Consider the following 25,579-nt stretch of genomic DNA (forward strand, 5'->3'; position numbering starts at 1 on the left):
AGGCTAGTGGGCTGTACCCTGAGCCTAAAGCAAACAAAAACCTGACAAAGAGGGGACTGGGATCTTCACTATTAGAGCACATCACACGGCCGCTGTTTTGTACACACAGAGCTGTGCACACCGTGAAATGTGCACATTTCATACCGTGTCATAAGCAACAAAGCTTGCAAGATACCACACCCAGGACACGCGGCCCACAACTTGGGGACACGTTTCTGCCTGGGTCCTGCCTAACGGGGGACAATGACAACTGCACCGTCTCCTACGTCTGCGCCTCTGGCTTCCCCCTAGACCTCTGTCCAGCCCTTACTTTTTCTGTGGCTTGGACAGAGCTTTCTGGAGTACAGGGGTGCACCCAGAAATGAAATGTGGCCAAACAAACCATGTTTATTTTGGGAGATCTGAGGACTCGGAACATTTCCTGGTACAAAAGAGGGAAGTGGGGCACCTGGGTGGCTGAGATGGCTAAGCGTCTGCCTTTGGCTCAGGTCATGATCCCAGGGTCCTGGGATTGAGCCCCACATCGGGCTCCTGGCTCAGCAGGGAGCCTGCTTCTCCCTCTCCCTCTGCCTTTCTCCCTGCTCATGCTATCTCTGTGTCTCAAATGAATTAAAAAAAAAAAAAAAAAAGGAAGGAAGTCACAGCGATGGTATCTCAGGGAAAGATTATCAAGAGGAGTGTCTGCAGATACCCTAATGGGCAGGGGAGAGCGGAGACCCCTCAGTGGCGCACGTAGCAGGGAGTCAGATGGGCACAGCGCAGGGAAGGCCTGCTGCACTCAGAAGAGACTTGCACAAGCTCAACACAGACACAAAAGACCACAGGATCCCACGGTCCCACTTCTAAGTCTAGAGCCAAAAGAACTCAAAGCAGAACCCTGAAGAGATGTTCACCCCTGTGGGTTCATAGCAGCACTACTTACAACAGCCAAGAGCTAGAAGCAACCCATCCGCAACAGATGACTGGATAAAGAGAATGTGGCAGCTACATTCAACGGAATATCATGCAGCCTTAAAAAAAAAAAAAAAGTCTGCCATACACCGTTACAACATGGATCAACCTTGAGCACACTGTGCAATGCCACATAAGCCAGTCACGGAAGGACAAATACTGTCTGATTCCATTTGTATATACATACATACATATTCATACGTACATATATATATGTATGTATGTATTTTTTTTTTAAAGATTTTTGTTTATTTGTTTGAGAGAGAGAGAATGAGAGAGAGCACAAGAGGGAAGAGGGTCAGAGGGAGAAGCAGGCTTCCCGCTGAGCAGGGAGCCTGATGCAGGACTCGATCCCAAGACTCCAGGATCATGACCTGAGCCGAAGGCAGTCGCTTAACCAACTGAGCCACCCAGGCACCCCTATATATATATGTATTTAAAGAGAAAGCGCACATGAGCAGGGGCAGGGGAATGAGGGGAGGGGGCACAGGGAGAGAGAAACTCAAGCAGGCTCCACGTCCAGCATGGAGCCCAACACGGGGCTCGATCTCATGAGCCTCAGATTGTGACCTGAGCCATAACCAGGAGCTGGAGGCTTCACCAACTGAGCCACACAGGCTCCCCCAGGACATTCTCCATCATTCCCCTTGGCCCCACTCCTAAAACCCCACACTGGAGTCTGTTAACTATCTGAGGAAATGTCTCCCACGTGACTCTAATTTTCTAAAGAAAAAATATTTTAGTTATCTTCCCCCACCTGCTTACCTGTGCATGGAAAACTACAGTCGGCACTGAAGTAAATGAGAAAAGGGTCATAAAACGCCATCAAGATCTTTCATATGCAGTTTTATATTTATTGAAAATCTTGTTAAATCATTTTCAGGGAACAATGCAAATGCTTCTAGCTTTTCGGAGATTCAAGAAAAAAATCTGCATTAAATCATACTATTTTTAAATGAATTTTATATTCTAAACAACCCTTATGTAGCTGCCACATTCTCTTTATCCAGTCATCTGTTGAGCTAATTTTTCACATTTTAGTCAGAGTGACTCTGGGCGAAGCTGCACCTCCCAGGGTGTGTGGACCGTCCCCGGGGACGCTCGCCATCACTAATGCCGCTAGAATGTAACCGGAAACTGAACTCAGAAGACTGCAGGATGAACCACCCACGCACAAGCGTATTAAAACTGTTCTGAGAAACGAGTATACTCGATCAAGCTATTTCCGCGTTAGATTCCAAGAAAAAAAAAGCTCGACGTTTAAGTAAATTTTCAAAGCAGTAATTTGACAATAAATTCTACCACTCTAAAAGCTCCATAAAATGTAAATGACTTACGTTTTAAGATCCTAACTTTTGGAAAGCTCACTGCAAGGGGGACGCAGATCACGTGATAAAGGAGAAAAGGCCCCCTCCACTGCTCTGTTTTGCTCATTGAAATAATCTGCTTTGAAGGCCAGAGGCCCCTTTCACTTAAGCCGGATTCACAGGCCCCTCAGACTATCTAACCCTTGACCCCACGGTGCCTGGAGAAGCCCTATGAAATTACCCTCCTGTTAGTGCCTTGGGGAGAGGACCTCAAAATGGAAAGCAATCTTGGTGACCTGTGAAGGACACGGAGAATGAAGGAAGAATATGAAATATTCCTTCGTCTTCCCCGTCCCCCTCACCAATTTCGGAAACCTCCCAGAGCAGCGCTAGCCAAGAGAAACGAAATGTCTGCCCTGTATGGAAGGCTCACCATTTCTAGTAGTCACATTAAAGTGAAGAGAAACAGACTGGGTAAAGGACTGGCACAGACATTCCCCCAAAGATGATACACAAATGGCCAATAAGCCCCAGAGAAATGCCCACATTCCCCAGAAACACAAATCCAAACGAGAAGACACCGTCTCACACATGAGGATGGAGCTGCAAGTTAAAAATTAATAAATAAAAAGCAAAAAGGAAAATAAGTATGGACAAGGATGTGGAGAAAGTGCAGAGAAACTGGAACCCTGAGACGCAGCTGAGGAGAACGGGAAATGGCGCTCACTCACTGTGGAAAGCGACTCAGCAGTTTCCCCAAAAGTTAAACAGTTGTCTCATGACCCAGTACTCCTCTTCCTGGGTTTATACCCAAGAGAATCACAAATATATGTTCGTCCGACACCTGTCCCCAGATGTTCGCAGCAGAATTATTCATAACTGCCAAAAGGTGGGAACAGCTCAAATGTCCATCGAGTGAAGAATGGATAAACATGGCGCAGCCATAAAGAGGAACGAGGTCCTGACACATGCCCTGAGCCCTGAAAACACTATGCTGAGTGCAAGAAGCCAGGCACAAAGGCCACAAAATGTAGGATTTTGCAGATAGGAAATGCCCAGAGCAGGCAAATCTGGAGAGACAGAAGGTAAATTAGTGGGAGCCAGGGGCGGGAGAAAGCGGAAGTGGGGAGCGCCTGCTTCATGGGTGCGGGATTTCTCTAGGGAGTGATGAAAATGTTCTGAAATGAGATGGCGCTGAAAGCTGCACCACATCATGAGCATACTGTAGGCTGCTGAATGATACACTGTAAAATTATTAACATGGTAATGCTGAGCTTATGTGAACTCTGTCCCAATAAACAAACAGGTGAAATTAAATACTGAATTTAATCTGGCATAACCAAATTATCATTTCAGGATGTCATCAACATAGAACAGTATTAATGCAATTTCTTTTTTCCATACCAAACCTTTGAAATCTAGCATATTTTTACACTTTTACAGCATATCTCAAATGTGATATTTTCAGTGCTCACCAGCCACTTGCCCATAGGGACAGCACAGACCTTGAGGAATGGGAAGGGAGGGCAGAGAGCAAGCCCGATGGCAAAGAAGTGCCAATTAACTATTTATGGTGTCCCGCTAAGATTACACACTCACACCATCACCACTCACACCACCAAAATAAGCCCTGCCACCCCAAACTCTTTACACCGACAGCCCTGGTGGGCCAAAGACTGGGAGAGGCAGGCCACTGAGATGTATGCCTGTCCTCCGGCCAAGGAGCCACAGGAAGAATTCCAGAACTCAGCAAACCTGCCCAGCATGGGCATCGGGTGTCCAGCACGAGCCTCAGCCTGGAGGCACAAAGGTGGGCCATCCACACAGCTGACCCCCGCTTGCCAGACAGGCCCTCTACAGAAGGCAAAGGGAGGGGTGTGTGGGGACAGACGACAACAAGTCCCCCCAGGCTCTGGCCACAGCAGAGGGGGGCTGAGTCCCAACCCCCAGAGAAGGTCCTCAGAGAGGCTGGGCCTAAGTGCTAAGTGCCAGACCCACTCTGGGGGGTGAGAGACCCAGGACACCAGAAAGTACAGGAACTCGCAGCCTGGGTGATTCTAGGTCCAGCAAATGGCAGGGGCACAGGAGTGAGTGTCTGTACGCGCATGGGGAGGAGCCGGACAGACAGAGACAGAGAGTATCAACGCAAGGACACCAGCGTGTGGGGCGCCTGGGTGGCTCAGTCGGTTAGGCGTCTGCCTTCCGCTCAGGTCATGATCCTGGGGTCCTGGGATCGAGCCCCTAGTCTGCTTCTCCCTCTCCCTCTGACCCTCCCTCCCCTTGTGCACATGCATGCTCGCTCGCTCTCTCTCACATAAATAAAATCTTAAAAAAAAACAAAGAACACTAATGTATGGAAGACATTCTACTGCGTGAAATAAAGCCGAACAAAAGGACAAACATTGCACGATCCCACTTACGTGAGAAATGCAGGGTAGTCTGATTCAGAGACAGGAGGAAAAACCGTGGTTGCCAGGCCTTGGGGGTGAGGGCATGGGCTGTTCGTGTTTAATGGGGACAGAGCTTCCCTGGAGGAGATGGGAAAGCCCTGGAGGCGGCCGGTGTGACAGGTACATAGCAACGTGAGTGTGATTCGTGCATTTCAACATGCTTAAAATGCTCATTTTATATTATGCACATTTTACCACAATAAAAACGAGAGCAAAACCCCACAAAGAGCAGGTCGGTGGGTCAGTGAAGGACTGTGTGAGGATGTGGGGAGGGCAGGAGTGGGGTCAGAGGGGGGCCAAGGCACCGGGCAAACGGGCTCACGGCGGGGGCAGGAAGGTGGGTCTGGGCCGTGGCCACAGCACGATGGGTTCAAGCCAGAGCTGTGAGAGAAGGTCGTGGGGGATTAAGCCAAACTCTGTGTGAAGCTGAGGAAAAAGAACCCCACTCAGGAAAACACCCAGTTACGCACGGGGCATAGCTGCCCTACATGCCCAGAACGGCTCCTGCCAGAAGGTCCCGGCTGCCCGGGAGAAGGAACAACATGCCGGGCCCCAGCCGGCTGGGAAAGCCCCACCTGCGAATGGCTGGAGGGGCCCAGGGCTGAGGCCGGGATTCCTGGGGGCAGATCACAGTGCCCACAGCTCTGCGGGGCAAGGTCCGTGGGGTGCTTTCCATCCTGGGGATGAGCATGAGGCCCAAGGGGCGGGAGCTCTGGACCCAGAATGGTCCACACCCACCCCTGGGAAGGGGCACAAGGCTGGAGAGAGGGAAGGAGAGAAGGAGGGAAGGGGGGGATGGAAGAGGGAGGGGGGACGTGGAAGGGGTGAGGGGAGGGAGATGGGGAGGGGAGGGAGGAGGGGAGGGAGGGAGGGGGGGAGGGAGAGGGGGGAGAAGGGGGGGAAGGCAGGGGGGAGGGGAGGGGCAAACTGAGGAGACGGCCCCTGCCTTGGAGCACCTGCCACACTGCCTCTTGGATCACACCCATCCACGTGCCTTCAATAATCTGGGTCAAAGAGAACTCCCAGGAGGACCTGAACAGGACACGCAGTGGGAACTCCAGAAGGTTCCTTGATGCTTCTCCAGCAGCTGACTAAGGCAGAACGAGGGACCTCCTTCTCCGTCCACAAACCCTAGATCTTTCTGTCACCAACTGCTGGCTGCCAGAGACCTTAGGTCCCTTCCCCTGAGCAGCTCACATTTACCTCCCACTCTTCGCACTACCCCACCCCTCAGCTCTTCCCGGTCTCCCTTCCCGACACTTTCCAGCTTCCCAGGAAAGACAGCGCAGCTGTGAAGTGTTGCTCCGACAGAAGAGCACATGACATGGGCTTGGCTGGACCTGGACCGGGGTTGGGGGGGTGAGAGGGGAGCTGGACATCTTCTCTGTGTTCAGAGGAAGAAAAGCCCTCATGGCAGCAGAGACAGCACCAGCGATGAGGAACATTCCCCTTGTCCTAAATCTAACCAACCGAGGAACTGCCCCACTCTCCCTGCGGGGCTGGCACGAGGGGCCGCCAGTGCTGATGCCGACCTCGCTTGGGGGGCGGGAGCAGAAGCCCTGGGCTGAACCCCTTCTGTGGGCCTTAGTTCTTCTGTTTCCAGATGGGGATCTGAACAATTTCCCCCACCCTCACCTGTGGGAAAGGCCACAGCTCTGCAAATTCTGACGTTCTGCAAACAGGGGGTCCACAGATACTCAGGGACTAAAGAGAAAACAGAACTCAAGGGCATCGGGTTACAGAGCCCACTTATTGTTCTTAAACATGAATAATCCCGGACTCCCACTGGTCCAGCCACAGGGAAAATAAATGAAAAGGTAGGAATTAACCCGAGGCCCCATCCCGTGGGGGTGGGGGTGGGGTGGAGACGGAGGCCAGCCGCTGCAGTGTGGGGACAGTGCCGGAAAGGGAGTCTGCGTTTCTCCTAACACACACTCCTTTGCATGGGCGGTAAATGACTTGCCTTTAATCACAAAGCTGTCTGAAGGCCACATCTCGTCAGTAAACCAGAGAATCTGCAATCTGAACAGACCCCCTTGTTCCCAGGGACACAGATTTTGGGCGGACGCCCCTCCCGTGCGTTCCCGTCTGCCACTGCGCAGCCCACCTGCCACTGGCCGGTGGCCACCTCCTCCCGCTGCCCGACAATTCTCCAGACTCCTTCCCTATGGGATTTAGATTCCAATCAGACGCATTCCTGGGAGCCTGAGAGGTGGAGCAGTCAGGCAGTTGGAGGTACAGAACGGAGCCAGAAGCAGGGTGCCCCTGGCTCTGGGCTAAGGCTGCAGTGGCAGCCTCCTGGTCCAGCCATCTGGGAGCCGCCCCTGGATGGGATGCTCTTCCAGACCCTTCCCACCTCTCTGTGGGCACCGGCTTCCCTGCCCTAAGCCCTCTCTGCTTCAAAGAGCTGCAATGGTGTGTCTGCCTGCAAGTGGCCCTGACAGACCCATTGATTCGTCTTTGTCCGCCACTCAACAGGCACAGCTCGGACACCGGGCACAGCCCAGCACCCTGCAGAGTAAATAGCGAACGCACAGAAGTAAGATACGGAAAATCAGTGTGGATTAAAAACAGAAAAGCTCTTCTAGAACCTTTTGGTCTTCAATCAATCACGGCAATCAAAGATGATAAAAATCAGAGAAACTGTTTCTATCCACACAAGTCTGCTCTGGTCCCCCCTGAGAAAACCGCCTCCCCAGAAGAAAATTACCACCCTCTCAGCAAGAGAAGCCGCCCCAGAGAGAAGCAGCCAGGACACTCCGAATGCGGTAGAATTCATACAGGGGGACAGAAGGGCCCAGCAGCCCCGCGGGCCCCTTGGCAGGCCAGCCACCCCACTGTGTCTGCACCTCGGGCTCAGAGCTCACCCCGCCAGCCTGCCAGCCAGGCACTTACCGGAGGGTGGGAAAGCTCTCAGGAAACACTCGGGTAAGACAAATGACCGGACTTCTTAACGTTACCACTTCCTCTTTAGAAAGTCACTCTCGGAACTAAATGCAGCTACAGTCGCGGGGAGCGGTCCCCGCCCCAAGTCCAAACCCGGCCCAGGAACCCACGAGCCAAAGCAGGCTGGCTGGCCACCCGTACTGCCCAACAGAGGGAAAGGCCTGCTGACCGATCCCTTACAGCAGCAAAGCCCGGGCAGCAGGGGGTTCTCAGACCACACGCGCCCCTCGCGGATGCAAAGGTCTGCCCGGGACTGAGGCACGGGTCACACAGGTGCGTGACAAAGGTGCTGCAGGCCACTCCTCCCTCCGCCTATACAAGCTTTCCTCTTTCTGGACACCAAACCGTTAACGCGTGGCCACCATCCCCTCCTGCTCTGCAGCCTGGCGCTCCGGCTTTTTTCCAGGTCAGCTGCTTCCCTCCCAGAATGATACAGGAGCCGTATTTCCATCATAAATGAAATGCTACTCAGATGTGATTCTTCGCACTAGTGCAGCGTTAATTTACGTATTTAACACGTAAGTGCAAAGGTGGAAAAATGGCTGCAAGAAACGGGCCAGGAAGATCACAGACACAGATGAGGAAAAGGAACTATTTTGGACTAACTCTGGAGAGCAAAAAGGCGAACACCATAGCAGGAAGCTCGGCCTTCCCTGGCTGAAGGGCCGTTCAGTCCTGGGGGCTCTCAGGCTCCTCCTCCAAGCATTTCAGAGATGAAGAGGAACCTGCCCCTCACAGGCCTTTAGGGCCGCCTCATGGCTCTGGGGCAGCAACTAGTGGGGGGCTCAGGGGGCATCGGAGATCTTGGTAAGTCTTCAGACCCAAAAATAATAATCAGCCTTCTGACAACAAAATAAAAAGACTGAATTAAAGCACCCTGTGCCAACTTTAGGAAAGAAGCAGACCTTTACAAGTCAATCTCCATTAGCTTTTGGCAAAAACTAAAATCTAAGGATTTTTTTTTTAAAGATTTGAGAGAGAGCATGACAGAGAGAGAGAAAAGAGAGAGAGAGAAAGTGCGCACACAGGAGGGAGGGGCAGAGGGAGAAGCAGGCCCCTCACTGAACAGGGAGCCCGACTGATCCCAGGATCCTGGAATCATGACCTGAGCCAAAGGCAGATGCTTAACCGATTGAGTCACCCAGGCACCCCTGAGGATCTGTTTTTACTTAGGCCCTTTAAAAACTTGTTTGATATGTAAACACGTATTTACCTGTAAAAAAAGGGGGTGGAGGCACCTGGGTGGCTCAGTCGGTTAAGCATCTGCTTTTGGCTCAGGTCATGATCCCGGGGTCCTGGGATTGAGCTCCGTGTCAGGCTCCCTGCTCAGTGGGGTCTGCTTCTCCCTCTGCTTCTGTCCCTCCCCCTGTTCTTGCGCTCGTGTGCTCTCTCACAAATAAATAAATCTTAAAAAAAAAAAAAAAAAAAAGGATTTCACCACAAATGTGGTGGCTTGAGAATGTGACTCCAAGGCCTCGGACACTGCTCCCACAGGTGGAGCCTAATTCCCGCCCTTTTCAATTTGGGCTGGCCTTAGTGACCCGCTCCCATGAATGCCGAAGAAGCGCCCCTGCGGATTCCTGAAGCAGTCAGTAAAAGGCCTTGTGGGATGGACCGTGTACCCCCAAAACTCATGTCTACCCAGAACCTAAGAATCACCCTATTTAGAGAAAGGGTCTCTACAGATATAATCAAGGTAAAATGAAGTCCTGAGTGTGGGCTAGAGTCAGCAGGACTCAGAAGAGGAGAAGGTCCAGAGACACTGGAGCAGACGGCCAGGTGAGGGCAGGAGCAGAGGCTGAAGGGACACACCTGTGGATCAAAGGCCACAGGCAGGCACCGGGGGCCAGAATCAGTTAAGGAAGGAGCCTCCCTAGAGCCTTCAAGGGAGCACAGCCCTGCTGACACCTTGATTTTGAACTTCAGCCTCCAGAACCTGGAAAGAATACACTTTTGTTGTTTTAAGCCACCCGGTTTGTGGTACTTTGTTACATGGTAGCCCTGGGAATACAAGAGGGGACAGCGTCCTGCAGGCTCTCTCCTTCCCTCCCTGTCAGGACGGCGCCCTAGGAACCCAGCCTCCAAGCTTCAAGAGGCCTAGCAGCCCCGTGAAAGCCACACAGAAGTGTTGTGGCCTTGACCCCACCGAGATCTCGGGTCAAGGACACCAGACACACGAGTGAGGGAAGCTTCAGGCGATTCTGAGCCTCCGGGCACCCAGACAGTGAAACGTGGAACAGAGACAAGTTTCCCCTGAGCCGTCCCAACTGCAGATGTGTGTGAGCAAAATAAATGCCATCATGGTTTTAAACCCCTATGTTTTGGGGTAATTTGTGATACAACAATAGAGAAGCAGAACCCACGTCTATATAATCCTGTTCACCTGAACGACGTGTGTATCTTCAGATTCAAAACACAGTCACCTGTGCCTGTTACGGATCAAGGTGGTCTACAAAAGCTCCCTTCAGCAAACATTTATGAAGAATATTCTTTCTGGAAGTGGTCACCTCCATGCCCCTAAGCTGAGAATGTCTGGGCTTTTAAATGATGTGCAAATACTAGATGTGTTCAAAAGTGTTGCTCATTTAAAGAAGCTCCCTCATGTTCTACCATCTTCATAACAGACATACATTTATAAAAGCTTGAGTATAACAATCATTTATAAAAGCCTAGGTGTAATCTGTAGGTTTTAAAAAAGGCATGAGGGGTTCTCAGTGGTTAATCTCAGAGTGATGGAGTTACAGGGGATTTTAATCTTTTTTGTATTTTCAAAACTAACAACAGTATTTCGATAATGTATAAGGCAACATTTTTGAAAGTTACTTAAGGCTGCCATACACAATCACTTGTATTTGCTTCAGAAAACTGAATATCATCTAAAGCTCAGAAAGAGACCACACCAGTGCTCCCACCGAGTACTAGAAGTTCTAGAAGTACGCATGAACCTGCAGACTCGCATTCCTGTAAATCATCGTCACTACACCTCTTTTTGCAACACACAGGGAGGCAGAAAAGGGAAATGAAAGGGCGTCTGGGTGGCTCAGTCCATTAAGCGTCTGCCTTCAGCTCAGGTCATGATCCCAGGGTCCTCAGCAGGGAGTCCGCTTCTCGAACTCTCCCTCTGCCTCTCCCTCTGCCTCTCCCCCTGCTCGTGTTCTCATTCTCTCTCACAGTCTCTATTTTTTTTTAAGGGAACTGAAAATGACAGGTTTATCTTCAAGAATCAGCTGAAGTCTCATCTGAAGTGTTTCTGATAAAAAAAAAATCAGAGGCTTTGGTTCAGATTAAAAAAAAAAATCAGTGGGATTTGGTTCATATTATCAAGACCGAATCTGATTGGTCAATGCTCTGGCCAATGGACATCTGTGGAAGTTGAGAAATATAAACTATAACCACTAAAATTCATGATGGGGGTGAAACAGGCGATGGGGACTAAGGAGGGCACCTGTCATGATGAGCACCGCGTGTTGTGTGGAGGTGCTGAATCACTGTATTGTATACCTGAAACTAACATAACACTGTGTTAACTATACTGGAATTACAATTTAAAAAAATTCATCATAGTGGCGATCTTTGGGCATGAGGGAAAGAAGGAAAGGACAGAGGAGAATACAGAGGACCTCACCTTGATAATGGTTTTTGTTTTAAATAATTTCTGGGGGAGGGGCACACAGGTATTAGCTTATTATTCCTCTGACCTCTCTACATGCCCTGCTCTTTCTACTAAAACTGCTCTAGGGCTCATTCCAGCACCACAGCGAGGCTGTCGAGAGCTCACTTGATGTTTCTACACTTGCCCACCCATTCCAGGTGACATCTGTAGGGGCGCCTGAGAGGCTGGTCTCAGAACTGAGGACCTACAGACACACCCATATCCCAAGTCTGGGGGAGTTGGAAATCTTACGGAAAAAAAAAAAAAAGGAGTGAGCGGGAAGTTTGCAACTTGGCACATCTAAAAATTGTCAGGGATTCCAGTAAACGTGGGTAAAGATGTAGGAAATAGAAAAAAGAGTATCACATCAATTACTTTGTAACCGTACCAGATTATTTTTGAAGAATTATATCTCTTAATCATAATGCCCTCCACTTTAAAATCATTGAGAAAGGGTCAAAAAAATGAAAATGAAAACCCTGATATGGCAATTTTATTTTTAAAAGTGCAATACTGCAAAAACACTCAGTATCTCATCAGTCTCTGGATGAGCCGCATGCACCACAAGGATCTTAGTGAGCCCTTAGAGAAAATCTTGCACCCGCATGTGTATGTGTATCATCTTTTTGGAAAAATTCAATATTCTCCAAGGCCCAACACCTACAGAGTCTGATCCAGTGTATTTTTTAAATCTGTATCTGTTTGCATAAATTCCCAGGCGATTGTGATGTGCTGCCCGGCAAGGCCTGATTTCTCTAAAACAACTTCCATAACGACTAAGTTCATAAATGCCAACTTGATAAGCTGAACTGATAATTCCGTGCCACGGACCCCTACCGAGCAACAGGGAGGACAGCTGCCTGATCACAAGGTGACCTCATCGTCCACGGTCCGATTCTGGACCAAACAGCAAAAGGGAAAAGACAGCCGAGAAGCAAAGGAGACCCAGCCGTGGCCCACCTGCTCTCCCGCAGAACAGGGCACTCAGCCTTTCTACCAGAGTTCCGCCTCTATCAATCAAACCCGTGCTGTTCGGTATTTGGCCACTTAAGTGTAGTTAAGACTAAATAAAACTCACAATTCAGTTCCTCGGACCCACCAGTCATATTTCCGGTGTTCAACAGCCATACGCAGCCAGGGGATATTGTACAGCAGAGCTCAAACAGCAAATTCCCCTCATCCCAGGGAATTCTATTTCACAGTGCTCACCCGAAGCATTCATTTCATGACCACATCATCCCCGGTGGGCTTGGCCTTCAAGCTTCTATCCACGCCAATATCTGATGGCTACAATACCCTCCAGAACAACAGTGCCCACCCAGGGCGGGGGGCGGGGGAGGTCCAGGAGGTCAGAAATCTCTAGGGCACGAAACATTTGCAAATCACCCCCACCCACAGATGCCGGCACCCCCAAGTCCTCCCACAGCTGAGAGGCTCTATTAGATCACCAGAGGATTCTTTAACATTCTGAAAAAGAGCCTCATTCCAATTCAAACCACAAGTGCTAACCTTCTAAGGGAAGAAAAAAAAAAAAGAGAGAGAGAGAGAGAGAGAACGTCCTGGTGTGACAGGCCAGCCCTACTTCTCTGGGAACTGCCTGGCCATAAAGAATCAGGTGTTTACTGCCTGAGAATTTGGAATTGGGGCCAAAAGAGAGCTAGCTGGAATACCATGCCCTTTTGAGTCATGGAGATAAATATAGGATCCCATCACCTAGCTTCAACAAATATGGGCTCTGGCCAGCCTGGTTTCCTGCGGCCTCACTCACACCCCTTGTGTTCTTTAGGAATGGAAGGTTCTGGAGAACCACCCCCCCGCAACACCGTGGCCCTGTGTCTGCACAGAGCAGAGGGAGGCCCTCTTGTGCAGGGCTGTCGGGGGTCTAGGCCTCATCCTGGGTGATGGCTACGAACTCTGAGCTGAAGCACCAGTCTCATGAGGCTGTTGAGACAAACGCAGGAAACAATCCCCACGGAACGCTTAGCTTGGTGTCAGGTTGAACAGAGGTTTGCAGGCGGGAGCTCTCCTCACTGCTGTGGAGGCTGTCACTGTCACTCTTCCTGTGGCTCAGCAGCACTGTTCAGTCTTTGTTCTGATGGCCACCCCAGCATCTTCTTAATCCTTTCCTAAAGGTAGGGCAATTTTGTTTCATGCTTTCAATTTGGAATTAAAAAAAAAAAAGTCTATACCAAAAAAAAAAGTATTATCACTACCGATGCTGTGGTTTACTTCTAGGCCTTTGCTGTTACTACGATTACTAGGACTAGTTGTAATGACACCAGCTACCAGTTTTTGAGCTTCTAGTCCATGTTAAGCATTGTGCCAAGCCCTCCATAAATATCATCTCACTGAATCCTCACAAGCTACACTGTAAGGGGGATTCTGTTGTTATTCTCACTAGAGAGCTGAGAAAACAGACCCAGAGAATTTAAGTGGCTTGCCTAAAATCATGGAGCTGAGGAAAACAGGATCAGAAGCCAGGTCTGCCTGACCCGGACACCCCATGCCTTTTACCACTATAGCAAGCACAGCTAAAATCCTCCTGGAGCCAAAAACTAGCCGCCCCCCCCAACCTAGAAGAACTTTCTATCACATATTCTAAAGATTAAAAACTTCAAATGAGAAGGGACACTCATTCCTCCCCAGTGGCTGTCTGTCCTGCTTTCAAATGCGTATTTCACCCTTTACTGGGACTCCTCAATCTTCAATAGCTAAGTTGTTTATTGCAACTACAAGAGGACCCCCTAGATCCCCAAACAGTTCTTGAGTGGATGCAGCAGGAGAGCTAAGCCCCCTTTTTAAAAAGAAGCTATAAAGCTGAAGCATTAAGAACCAAGGTGAAACAGTCCCCTCGTTTCTGGCTGGAAGACATTCCCTCTCATTTCTTCCTATATAGGGAGAGCTGTTCAGCAAACAGCTACTCAATCATAGTTCAAAGAATTCCAAGTTTGTGCTCTTATCTCCACGTGAGATTATCCTCAAATGAACCAGCATCTCTAACTCAAGGACACACCTGTGGGATGATGCTTCACAGACTGCATGACTAGGAATTCTCTAGAACAAACAGTTCTGTGCACAGCATGTTCTCTGAGGAGTCTGCCCACCCTGTACGGGAAGCCCCGTTGTCTGCAGTGCATTTCACAGGTGTCTGGAGCCAAACTAGTGCAAATCCACACCATAGCAGAATGCCCATGAGCTGAAATTCACCTGCAACCTCTTTTCCTTCTCCCCACCCAAAATGTGTACCCACACTTTCACGCAACACACAGAAATCTCCGGAAGCCTGGAGGAGAATGAACAAAGAGATTATCCCTCCCAGAATTTGGGATTTCATAGTGCAGTGCAATTTCGGAAGCATCTGGTAGACTGATGGGAGTTAAGAAAACAAATACTTAAGAGCAACAAGCCAACACCACTCACAGCCACAAACCCATACTATCTTCTATCGCCACCATTTCAAAAAGGACAGATTTAAAAGTAAAAACATAGGGAGAAAAAACCAGAGGCTCAGAGTAAAAGACAACCCTTCCTCGGGAAGAGAACAGAACTTTCAGGCACGGACATGCGTATGCACAGGGGTGCGGAGGCAGGCGGAGAGTCACTGCAAACACCCTCCTTGCTTTCCCTCCCTCCCTGCAGATGGGACACTGGTTCTAGACCACAGCTGGGCCCTGAGGCCGCCCCCCCCCGCCCCCCCCGCCATCCGGCCCAGCACGGGAGCGCATCTCAGCCCAGGCCCCGAGGGCAGTGCTGTTGGGCCCTCCCTCCGGGGTCCCCCTCTGCAGCCCCACACTCCCCAGTTCCCATCCTTTTCCTCCTTCCTAGCCAGGCAATGGCCGGCGGCCAGACACATCCTCTGCAAGTCCTGCAAAGCCCCAATGGAAATCCTGTCAACTCTGGCTCCTGGAGAATAAATTCTACTTTCTTCCCAGAAACGGGCTTGAAGAGGTTCTATCTGTGTACACACCGTGAGCACCGCCTAGTTACGAGGATTTAAGGAGTATACACAGTGCCACCCATAAAGTGAAGAAAAATTAGAAAGCGCTTTGCTATAACATTAAGATTGGAACAATTTTCAGAGAGGAAATACACATGTGTGAATACGGCAAATGAAATCATGTGAGATACCACCTTCCACGTGTCAGAATGGCTAAGATCAAAGAGACAAGATCGAACAGGCATTGCCGAGGATGTGGACGGAAGGGAGCCCTCACGCACTGCCGGTGGGAACGGACGTTGGGGCAGCCGCTGTGAAAAGCAGTAAAAGAACTACTGTTTGATCCAGCGATTCTACTTCTGCGTATTTACCTGAACAGCAACACTAATTTGAATAGGTCTATGTGCCCCATGTGCACCGCGGCATTGCTCACAACAGCCAAGATAGGGAAGCAGCCCAGTGTCCATCCACCGCGGGATGGATGAAGATGGGGGGTGCGTACGTACACACACACACACACAGGAATATTAGTCATAAAAAAGAACAAAATCTTGCCATCTGGGACAACACAGATGGACTTGGAGGGTATTACACTAAGTAAAATAAATCCGAGGTAGGCAAATACGCCATATGATTTCACATACATGTGGAATCTAAAACCAAAACAAAACGGCTCGCAGATGGAGAGAATCCGGTGGTCCCCGAGCGGAAGGGCTGGGGGATGGGTAGAAGCGGGGAAGGGGATGAGGAGGTACAAACGTGCGGGCACAAGTAAGACAGGGACGCCGCATACCGGGCAGTGGATGGGTACTACGTGGCCACTTGATCAGGAGGCCCCTTCCACCTCATCCCATAAACACCCTCACGGCCACTCATCCTCCATCCAGAAGAATTCAGCGCCGTCTCAACCGGCATCTGGAACAGAATTAAAGGGGGCGGAGGGAACAGAGCAGGTCTTGCCTTCTCGTCCTGGTAGATCTTGTTGACGCTCTCCAGCTGCGAGTCATGGCTGGACTGGATGCGGTCGAGCTGCTCCCGCTGCTTTTCCAGCTCTCCCTGGAACTCGTTCTTCTTCAGCTCCACCGCGCCTCTCTCGGCCGCCGCCCTGCGGACCCTGCCCTCCAGCTCCAGGATCCGGGTCTGCAAGGACAGTGCAGCACGTGAGGGCGCACCCCGAGCTGTCCCCGCGCACCCGGCCCCTGGAGGGCACTCCCTGGGAGAAGCCGGCTCGGGCCGAGCCAGCAGCAAGCCCTACAGTCGGAGGTGTGCTCGAGGCCCCGCGGGCAGTCCTGCTGGGCCCCCCTGGGTCCCCCTCCGCAGCCCCACGCTCCCCAGCTCCCATCCCCGTCCTCCTTCCTAACCGGGCAGCAGTGGGCGGCCAGACACGTCCTCTGCGTGTCCTGCAAAGCCGCGATGGGAATCCTGTCAACTCTGCTCCTGGAGAATAAACTCTACTTTCTCCCAAAAATGGGCTTGAAGGGGTTCCGTTAAGAACAATCCTGGAAGTCAATTGTGTAGAAGCGACTATTTTTTTTTCTCCAGAGAAACAGTGTTACAGGGCGAGGAAATCACTTCTCCGGGCTTCTCTGTCGCACGGCTTATCTCCCAGGAAATACCAGCACAACCCTCCCAGGGCGTCTGTGAGGCCTGAAGGAGGAAGTCCACGAAGTGCCTCAGGCTTTCGCAGCTGCACAAATATTTAGCTTCCCTCCCGCCACTGACGGAGCGCTTAACTCTGGGCAAACAAAACCTCTCGAAACAGATTCAGGTCTCTAACTCGGGACACCGAGGCCACGTCTGCCCAGACAGCGGGCTCCCGTGGAAGCGCACAGGGGCAGCCGGGCCCGACAGGACACTCGGCCGCGATGGGGCTTCACGGCTAAGAGCCCGAGCTCTGCCATCGGAGACCGGGCTGGAATCCCCGCTCCTCATGGACCGCACCGCTCTGCGTCTCCGTCTGCCCGCCTGGGAAGGGGGACAGTGAAGTCCCAAACGCACAGAGTTGGCGTACAAAACAAGACAGTGTTATCCACTGCATTGCTGAAGAAAAACCATCCGGGCACTTGTGAAAATGGGAAGGAAAACTTCCTTCAAGGCTCCTGCAAGAGAGGTCCTGTCTATGCAGCAGGGGAGAGAACCGGCTGCACCCTGAACCCAGCTGAGACAGCTAAGGACCAACAGTAGAGGGAGGGGTCAGTGGAGGAAAAGCGTCAAGGGGAGACGTCAAGAGCAGGGGGATTTCTTGCTAAAGGCAGGCAAAGAGCTCAGACATCAGCAAGGGGGAGCAGGGGCCTGATCAGGGACTAGGGGGTGGGGAGGACTTAGCAGGATTCTTTGCTAAGTGGGCTGGGCAGGCTGAAGACGGGATGGCGGGGGAAGCCAAGACGGAGGCCTAGAGGAGAGGGGTCAGAGGTGCCTGAGTGAAGTGTGGTCAAGCTCAGCACTACCTGACCCGCAATGCCCAGTGATAAATGGGATAGGTACAATCGTTATCCTCGAGTGAGGATTTCAACAACCGGCACCTATAAAAAAAAAAAACAAAACCCTTTCCCACACCTGTTACCCAAATACATTTCCAACACCGCTCTGAGATCCGGTGTGGACCGGAGGACCCGACGGGCTGTCAGTGTGACAAAGCAGGCAGTCTTGCCAGAACCAGCCCCCATGGCTTGATGAAAAATCGTTCACTCACAGGCCGAGCCGAGAGGGCTCTTCTGGGGGCAATCCGAAGTCACAGAGAGGTCCTCTCCCACCCAAGGGCAGAGCGGATGTGGAGAGTCTGGCCCCAGGCGGGGTGTGGGGATATGCGGAACGCCCAGACTGGAGATACAGAGTGCACAAGGCACTGAGCGTGATGCCTTAGGGGGCGGTAAACAGCAGAGCCCTCAGACCCCACCACCCGGCGACCTTAAATACTTGAAGACCCCCACGCACACAGACAAGCCAAGTACCTGGAGATCCACACTCCGGGAGCTGGCGATCCAGTAGTTGAAGCCCAGGACAATGATGCAGGCCACCAGGGCGGCCAGCACGAGGGGCGGCGACTTCATGCTCCGGCGCCCGTTTCCCAGTCCCATCATCTCAGAGGCTGGGGGAGAATCTGCCAAACAAAACAAGTGAAGAAACCCTTGTACTCGCAGTGCCGCCGCACCAGGAGGAAGGCATCTGTGTCTCGAACACGAACCTGTGGGAAGGAGACCATGTAAGTGGCACACCCAGAGCCCACAAGGGTCTGTGGCCCAGGCAGCGGGCCAGCGCCTCAGGACAGGCTGGTTGGAGGGAGCACCATCCTGGAAACCCACCACCTGCAGGTAATTTCTCGCGCACTTCAGTTTCCTCTTCTGTAAAATGGGGTTAAGTGCAGTCCCTCCCTCCCACTCCAGGACAGATTAAGAATGAATCATCTTTGTAAACAGTGACAGCTAATATTAAATGCTTCCACAACACCTTCGGGGGAAAAAAACCCATTTCTCATTGTTCCCCAAAGAGGCCTTTTTAATTTGAGTCCTAACAAGGGAGGGTTTTTCACCTTGGACAGAATTACTAATGACACCCAATTAAAGCATTTGTTGAGCAAAGCCAGAAAGCACCCTGGAGGAGCGTGGAAACGCGCCCCCCCACACAGGGTGCTGGCGGCAGGAGTGAGGTGTTGGCCCCGCTTCCTCCGAATGCCTGTTTCTCCCCCCGCGCAGCGCGTCCACGTTAGCAAGAGCGCCGCAGAGAGTATCACCTTCTCCAGAGAAAGCCAGATACGGTTTACAAGAAGGAAGTGATCAGGTTCATTCATGGACTTCACCCCAAGACCAGCTCTGCCTGGATATCAGCACGGGGCACCAAGCACAAGGAGAGCCGACTTTCCCAAGTGGCTTTGCTGAGACAGATAAAACAGGCCTTATCAGAGGAAGGGCAGCATGCACAATAAAGGGCATCTGTGAGAACAGGGATGCTTTTATGCCAGGTGTGGCCCACAATGGAGGAAGTGGGGGAGGGGAAGGCAGAGGAAAGGAAAGACCTCCCCCCCCTTCAGGGACTCAACTTCTGGGTTAAGTTCATTCGAGCAAGAACAGAGCAGAGCCGTCAGGACCAGCTCTCCCCCTAAGGTGTTCCTAGCCAGGTGTGTCACTGGGAGACCTCTTCCTTCTGAATAATCAGGTACTAGTGTGGGCGTCTAAATGGGGTAAATGAGCAATCTCCGCAATCACCTGAAATAAAGTACCACCAGAATTTCGAAGCACAGAACTGACCTTAGCCTCCGCTGGTGCCTCCCTCACCAGCCTCTGGTCTCTCAGGATGAAAGAGGAAAAAAAAATTTTAAAGATCAATTATCAGTTGAAATCAGCAAGCACCGTTCATATTAAAGGAGAGTAATGCTCAGAAATACTAAACTTCTAGAAAATTCTGTCTGCTGAAAATGTGTCTCCACTGCCTTATATCTGATTTTGTTCACTAAACAGTCTTTACTATTTTTAAATAGTTTTTTAAAACTATTTTTAAACTTCAAGAAGTATATATAAAGCTACTACAAATACAACTGGGGAGAAAAGCCACACAGTAAAGTATGAACTTTGAAGTCTCCCTCCAAATGGTGGCATCCTCCCATTCCAGCAGCTCTCAGGCCTCACAGGACCCCAGCATCACCTGAGACCGCCTGGGATCGGGGCGTGGGACCCACTCCTCCACTTCCAATTCAATGGCTGTAGAGAAGGTTTTGGTAGTTTCCAGTGTCCCCAGGTGATTCTAATATGCAGCCACTCTTCTAGGTGTCATTCTAGATGTTTCTTGATGCTTATACAAGCATCGTCATACATGTTTTTAAATCCAAACAAGATCATTCACACTGTTCTGTGTCGTGAGTCAGTCAGTCATACATCTTATCGCACTTTTCCTTGCAGCCCATTACGGTTTGCTCTTTTCTTTCTAAAGTTCTGGATGGGGCTCCACTGTGTGCCAGGATTTATTTAACCAATCTCCTACTGAGGGCCATTCGGCTTATTTACAACAACTCTGCCATGAACACCCCTGACGTCCACACCTGTGTTTGCAAACGTCTACCCTGGTGTGCGAGCCCTTACACACAATTCTGAAACCCAAAATGCTCTAAAAGCCCAAAGGGATTTTTAAAAACTTATCTACGGCAACAAAACCTGACCTGAACTCAGATCAAGGTCTGATCAGAACTCACCCAAAGCTACTTATATAGTCTCTTTCTCCCTTTATGTGAATATGCATACATTTTGCTGCAGAAAGATTAGTGTTTGATTATGGGGTGCTGCCGCAGATCCTGCTGGGGCTGTCACATAATATATAATAAGTGCATCTTCTGAATTCTGAAAAATTTCTGAATTCCAAACACATCTGGCTTCCAGGTGTTTGGGGAAAGGAGAAGGAACCAGCAAGAAGCTTGCTGGGTGTGAGGCATTGATCAAGTGTTTCAAATACGGCACTCCCTGAAGCCTTGAGAGGCTCTGAGGGGGCACTGATCACCCCATCTGGCAAGTGATGGAATACATCACAGACAGCTGTAGGTAAATTTCAGTAAGTGGTCCTGCTGGGTCACAGGCCTTTAAAACTGATAAATCTTACTGCCTCCAAAATATTTAGCAAAATATGAGGGCAAAAAGTGGAGAACCCTGGCAGACACCACCTTAGACAGGTGATCAAAGTGAATGTCACTACTAATGAGACATACCGGCATCACAGACCGCCTAATAGGATGCACTGGGGAGAAAAGTTCTGAGGAACTTAAATTGAAGGACATTCTATATTCAAAAAGTGTTAAAATCATGAAAAACAAGAAGACTGAGGAACTGTCACAGAGATGTGACAAGGGAACTGCAGGTGAAAGATATATGGGAACCTTCTGTGCTATGTTTGTAACTCATTCATAGATCCAAATCAACTAAAAATTTTTTGATAGATCTTACTCTATTGGCTTTCAAAGTAGTTCCAATAATTTACTCTACTAGTATGAGAAATGTCTGTTTTCTCACACAGTAACATCAAAATAAAACTTTTTAATATTTGGCAATCTCATCAGTAATGATATTTTAAAACACATTTCTTGGAGTACATGGCTGGCTCAGTCCATACAGCACGCAACTCTTGATCTTGGGGTTGTGAGTTTGAGCCCCATGTTGCGCATAGAGCCTACTTTAAAAAAATACATTTCTTTAGTTACAAACATAAATGAGCATCTTTTCATTTACTGGCCATTTGTTCATTTTGGTGAAATGTCTTTTCATATTTTCTGCCCATTCTTAAACTTGGGCGTTCATCTTGTTGATTTGTAAGAGCTCTTTGTATGTTAAACAAATCTTTGGTCTTTCATGGAAATATCTTTTATTCTCAATTTTTCATTTGTTCTTGGACTTTCTCTTCTAATTTTTTGCCCATAGTTTTTGGTTATTGGTGGTGTTTTTAAAATAACCTAATCTTGTCAATCTTTTATTGTCTGGATTTTGTTTGCACTTAGACGTTTCTACTCTAACTTTAGAAATACATTTACCCATATCTCCTCTCAACATACCTATGGTCTCATATGTTTATTTAAATCTTTCATCCACTTGGAATTCACTTTTGATGTAAGGAGTAAAAAATACAAAAATATGAGGTTTGGGTTTTATGTGTGTGCATGTGTATAACGGCTAGCCAGTTCTGTCAGCACCCTTTACAGAAAAATCTATTTTTACCTAGGGCTTTGAAAGCCTATCTTTGTACTTAATTCCCTAACAATATACTTCTAGATTGGGGTCCTTGTCTGACCTTTTATTTTATTCCAACAGATATAAGTCAATGGATGGGTATACTACAATTCTGAAATCAATTCTCACTTCAAGGGAAGTATTCTGATAATCTTTCAAAATGCTCCTTTCTTGAGCCAGTCAGTTAAAATGTAGTGAGCAGCTACTATGAGACAGGTACCGTGCTGGCACCAAGCAGCTCAGGGCAGTGTTAGGAGAACAAACTCTGGAACCTACTGGCCAGTGTTGGACGCTGGTTCCACCTCTTAGGAGCCACAGGACCTGTCTGAGCATCGCTATCCTCCTCATAAGGATATTTGAGGATTAAATGAGTTAAGATATGAGAAGTGCTTAGAACCACATCTGGCATATAGTAATTGCTCAATAAATTTTAACTATTATTATTATTAGAGACAGAAAGATGAATAAGAAGTCACTTCTAGATCTAGTCTTTTCCCCATTTTATAAAGAAAAGGTGATGAATGTCTCCCTTCCACCTTGATTCTATTTTAGAGGAACCAGCCTTGTGCGTTCGTCCTATTGACTCTGCTGTCAATGAAGCAGCGGTATCTGCCGTCACCTGGGGCTGACTCCCCGACGCGGCACTGGACGCCCCAGACCAGGACCACAATATGGCCAAGATTGGTTTGAGGCAGCCCCTCACCAGGTCCCAGTGCTTGGCTGGTCAGGAAGGTATGCAGCGGCCCAGAGGGCACAGTTAGGAGAGCCCGGGGCTCCCACTGGACACAGGGCCACCCAGCTAAGGCGGCGAGCAGGAGGAAGGGAGGCCAGCACCTCTGGGCAGCAAGGTGCTTGGGCGCTGACTTCCAAGACTGTAGAAACCTCTGCTGCTGAAAAACCAAAGGCCAGACACAGGTGGGAAGTGAAGACGGAGGCGGTAACTCAGAGCCACAGTTTATAGGTGTCAGATACCTCAAAGACTCTCCTTCCCCCACCTTAGTCCTGTGGACCTAGGGGGTGATGCAGGAGACGTCCTGCATCAGATATATATATATTTTTTTTTTAAGATTTTATTTATTTATTTGAGAGAGAGAGAGAGAGAAATAGCATGAGAGGGGAGAGGGTCAGAGGGAGAAGCAGACTCCCCGCTGAGCTGGGAACCTGATGTGGAACTCGATCCCAGAACTCCGGGATCATGACCTGAGCCAAAGGCAGTCGCTTAACCAACTGAGCCACCCAGGTGCCCTGCATCAGATATATTAATAATCATTACAACCGAGGCTTCAGAATGTGTTTTGTCTCATATTTAAGTATCTGACTTATTGAAAAATGATTAACCTTAACCTGCTAAACTCTGTGAAACCCCAGGCTTCCCTGGAGAAAAAGGAAGTGGTGTGTTTCTGCATTAAAAGTGTCTTGGTAAATGGGAAATGTGAAAAAACTGCACATTCTTTCCTACTGGCTTAATTTAAAAAATTCAACCTACTGGTTAAAATTATTTGCCCGTAAGACAAAATTTTTTTTTGTAAAAGAAGAGAAACTTCTAATTACTTAAAAAAAAGAAAAAAAAGAAAAAGCACCTGAAAATGAGTAACCTTCCAAATACACTGAACCTACTACTTTTATTTTTCTCATTTCCTTATTCCCACATAGGTCCTTTTGTTTTGTTTTGTTTTTTACAAGAGAGCCAGAGAGAGCACTCAAGCAGGGGCAGGATAGGCAGAGGGAGAGAGAGAATTTTTTTAAGATTTTATTTATTTATTTATTTGACAGAGAGAGAACACAAGCAGGCGGGAGAGGGAGAGGGAGAAGCAGGTTTCCCCACTGAGGAAGGAGCCCCACTCGGAGCTTGATCCCAGGACCCTGGGACCATGACCTGAGCCAAAGGCAGCTGCTTGCAATGTCCACAATAGCTGAACTGTGGAAAGAGCCAAGATGTCTATCGACAGATGAATGGATAAAGAAGATGTGGTATATATACACAATGGAATATTATACAGCCATCAAAAGGAATGAGATCTTGCCATTTGCAATGACATGGATGGAACTGGAGGGCGTTATGCTGAGTGAAATAAGTCAGTCAGAGAAAGACATGTATCATATGACCTCACTGATATGAGGAATTCTTAATCTCAGGAAACAAACTGAGGGTTGCTGGAGTGGTGGGGGGTGGGAGGGATGGGGTAGCTGGATGACAGACATTGGGGAGGGTATGTGCTATGACGAGTGCTGTGAATTGTGCAAGACTGTTGAATCACAGATCTGTACCTCTGAAACAAATAATGCAATATATGTTAAGAAAAAAAAAGATAGGGGAAGAATGAAGGGGGGTAAATCGGAGGGGGAGACGAACCATGAGAGATGATGGACTCTGAAAAACAAACTGAGGGTTCTAGAGGGGAGGGGGGTGAGGGGATGGGTTAGCCTGGTGTTGGTATTAAAGAGGGCACGTTCTGCGTGGAACACTGGGTGTTATATGCAAACAATGAATCATGGAACACTACATCAAATAACTAATGATGTAATGTATGGTGATCAACATAACAATAAAAAAATTTAAAGAAAAAAAAAGGCAGCTGCTTAACCGACTGTGCCGCCCAAGCGCCCTGGAGAGAGAGATTCTTAAGAAGGTTCTACACTCAGCACAGAACCTGACCTGGGGCTCGATCCCAGGACCCTGAGATCATGACCTGAGCTGAAATCAAGAGCACAACCAACTGAGCCACCCAGGTGCCCCAAGAATTTATTTTTAAGTAATCTCTACAACCAATGTGGGGCTCAAACTCACAACCCTGAGATCAAGAGTCACAAGCTCTATGGCCTGGGGGCCCCTCCCCATAGGGGGTTTTAGTCATAAAGGCAAATAGTGCACCTAAGAGCAATCAAATCAGAATAGCTTGTTAGACCAACGTGGCCAATGCAGAAACAATACAGCTTCTCCAGTGGGAGAGCCCCAACTTTCTTCCTTCTCAGAGGAAATGGCCTCACCTGGATCTTGGAGACTCAGAGCAGGAGGTGCTCGGCAGGAAGTCTAGAAGGCCCTCTGCAGTAAGCAAACAGATCTGAGAATGCCCTGTTCAGCACAGGTGAACAACTCGGTCACCAACATTTTTCTGAGGGTTTAAAAATATTCTACCATGCCCCAAGAATGTCCCCAAGCCCGGGGTCAGCATACCAGGCCAACAGGCCCTCATAGGCCTGTTTTGTAAACACGGCCCCAGTCAGCTCCTTTATTGCCCACAGCTGTTTTCTGGCTACACGGCAGAGTTGATCCACATCTACTCATAAAGTTATTATGAGGACTCAACCGGTCAAAGTACTTATTATCTGGCCCCTTAGAGAAGTTTGTCAACTCCTGCTCTAAACCATTAGGATTGAATGACCAGGTCCACAGCATTCTCCTTAAATTTCTCTAAAAACTTACCAGGAAGTGCAGAAAATCTCTCACTCCCCCAATCCCCAATTACAAACAACATGCTTCCCCAACTCTGGAAGCTGACAGTTTATAAAGAAGAAAACTTCAACATCATAGGGACTGCAGTTCGTAACACTACACTGCATATCTGAAAGTTGCTAAGAGAGTACATCTTGAAAGTTCTCACCACAAGGAAAAAAATGTAACTGTGGTGACAGAC

General features: G+C 49.2%; 1 protein-coding gene across 3 annotated transcripts in view; it reads right to left on the reverse strand.

The window, feature by feature from the left end:
- GOLM1 (golgi membrane protein 1) overlaps window positions 1-25,579 on the reverse strand; it is a 65,141-nt gene that overhangs the window by 35,538 nt on the left and 4,024 nt on the right. For 2 of the 3 annotated variants that reach the window (XM_088019157.1, XM_088019155.1), the window contains exons 2-3: window positions 18,195-18,343; window positions 16,204-16,383 (exon numbers count right to left, since the gene is read on the reverse strand). In XM_088019157.1, the coding sequence (XP_087875283.1) occupies window positions 16,204-16,383; window positions 18,195-18,323 (309 nt within the window). In that variant the 5' untranslated portion in view covers window positions 18,324-18,343. Of the gene's footprint in view, window positions 1-16,203; window positions 16,384-18,194; window positions 18,344-19,487; window positions 19,503-25,579 lie in introns of those variants that run through there. The other variant, XM_088019156.1, reaches the window with a different exon arrangement.

The sequence above is a fragment of the Eumetopias jubatus genome, unplaced genomic scaffold, assembly GCF_037043125.1.
Source record: "Eumetopias jubatus isolate StellerSeaLion01/CBP00866 unplaced genomic scaffold, mEumJub1_p1.0 scaffold_15, whole genome shotgun sequence".
Taxonomy (NCBI): domain Eukaryota; kingdom Metazoa; phylum Chordata; class Mammalia; order Carnivora; family Otariidae; genus Eumetopias; species Eumetopias jubatus.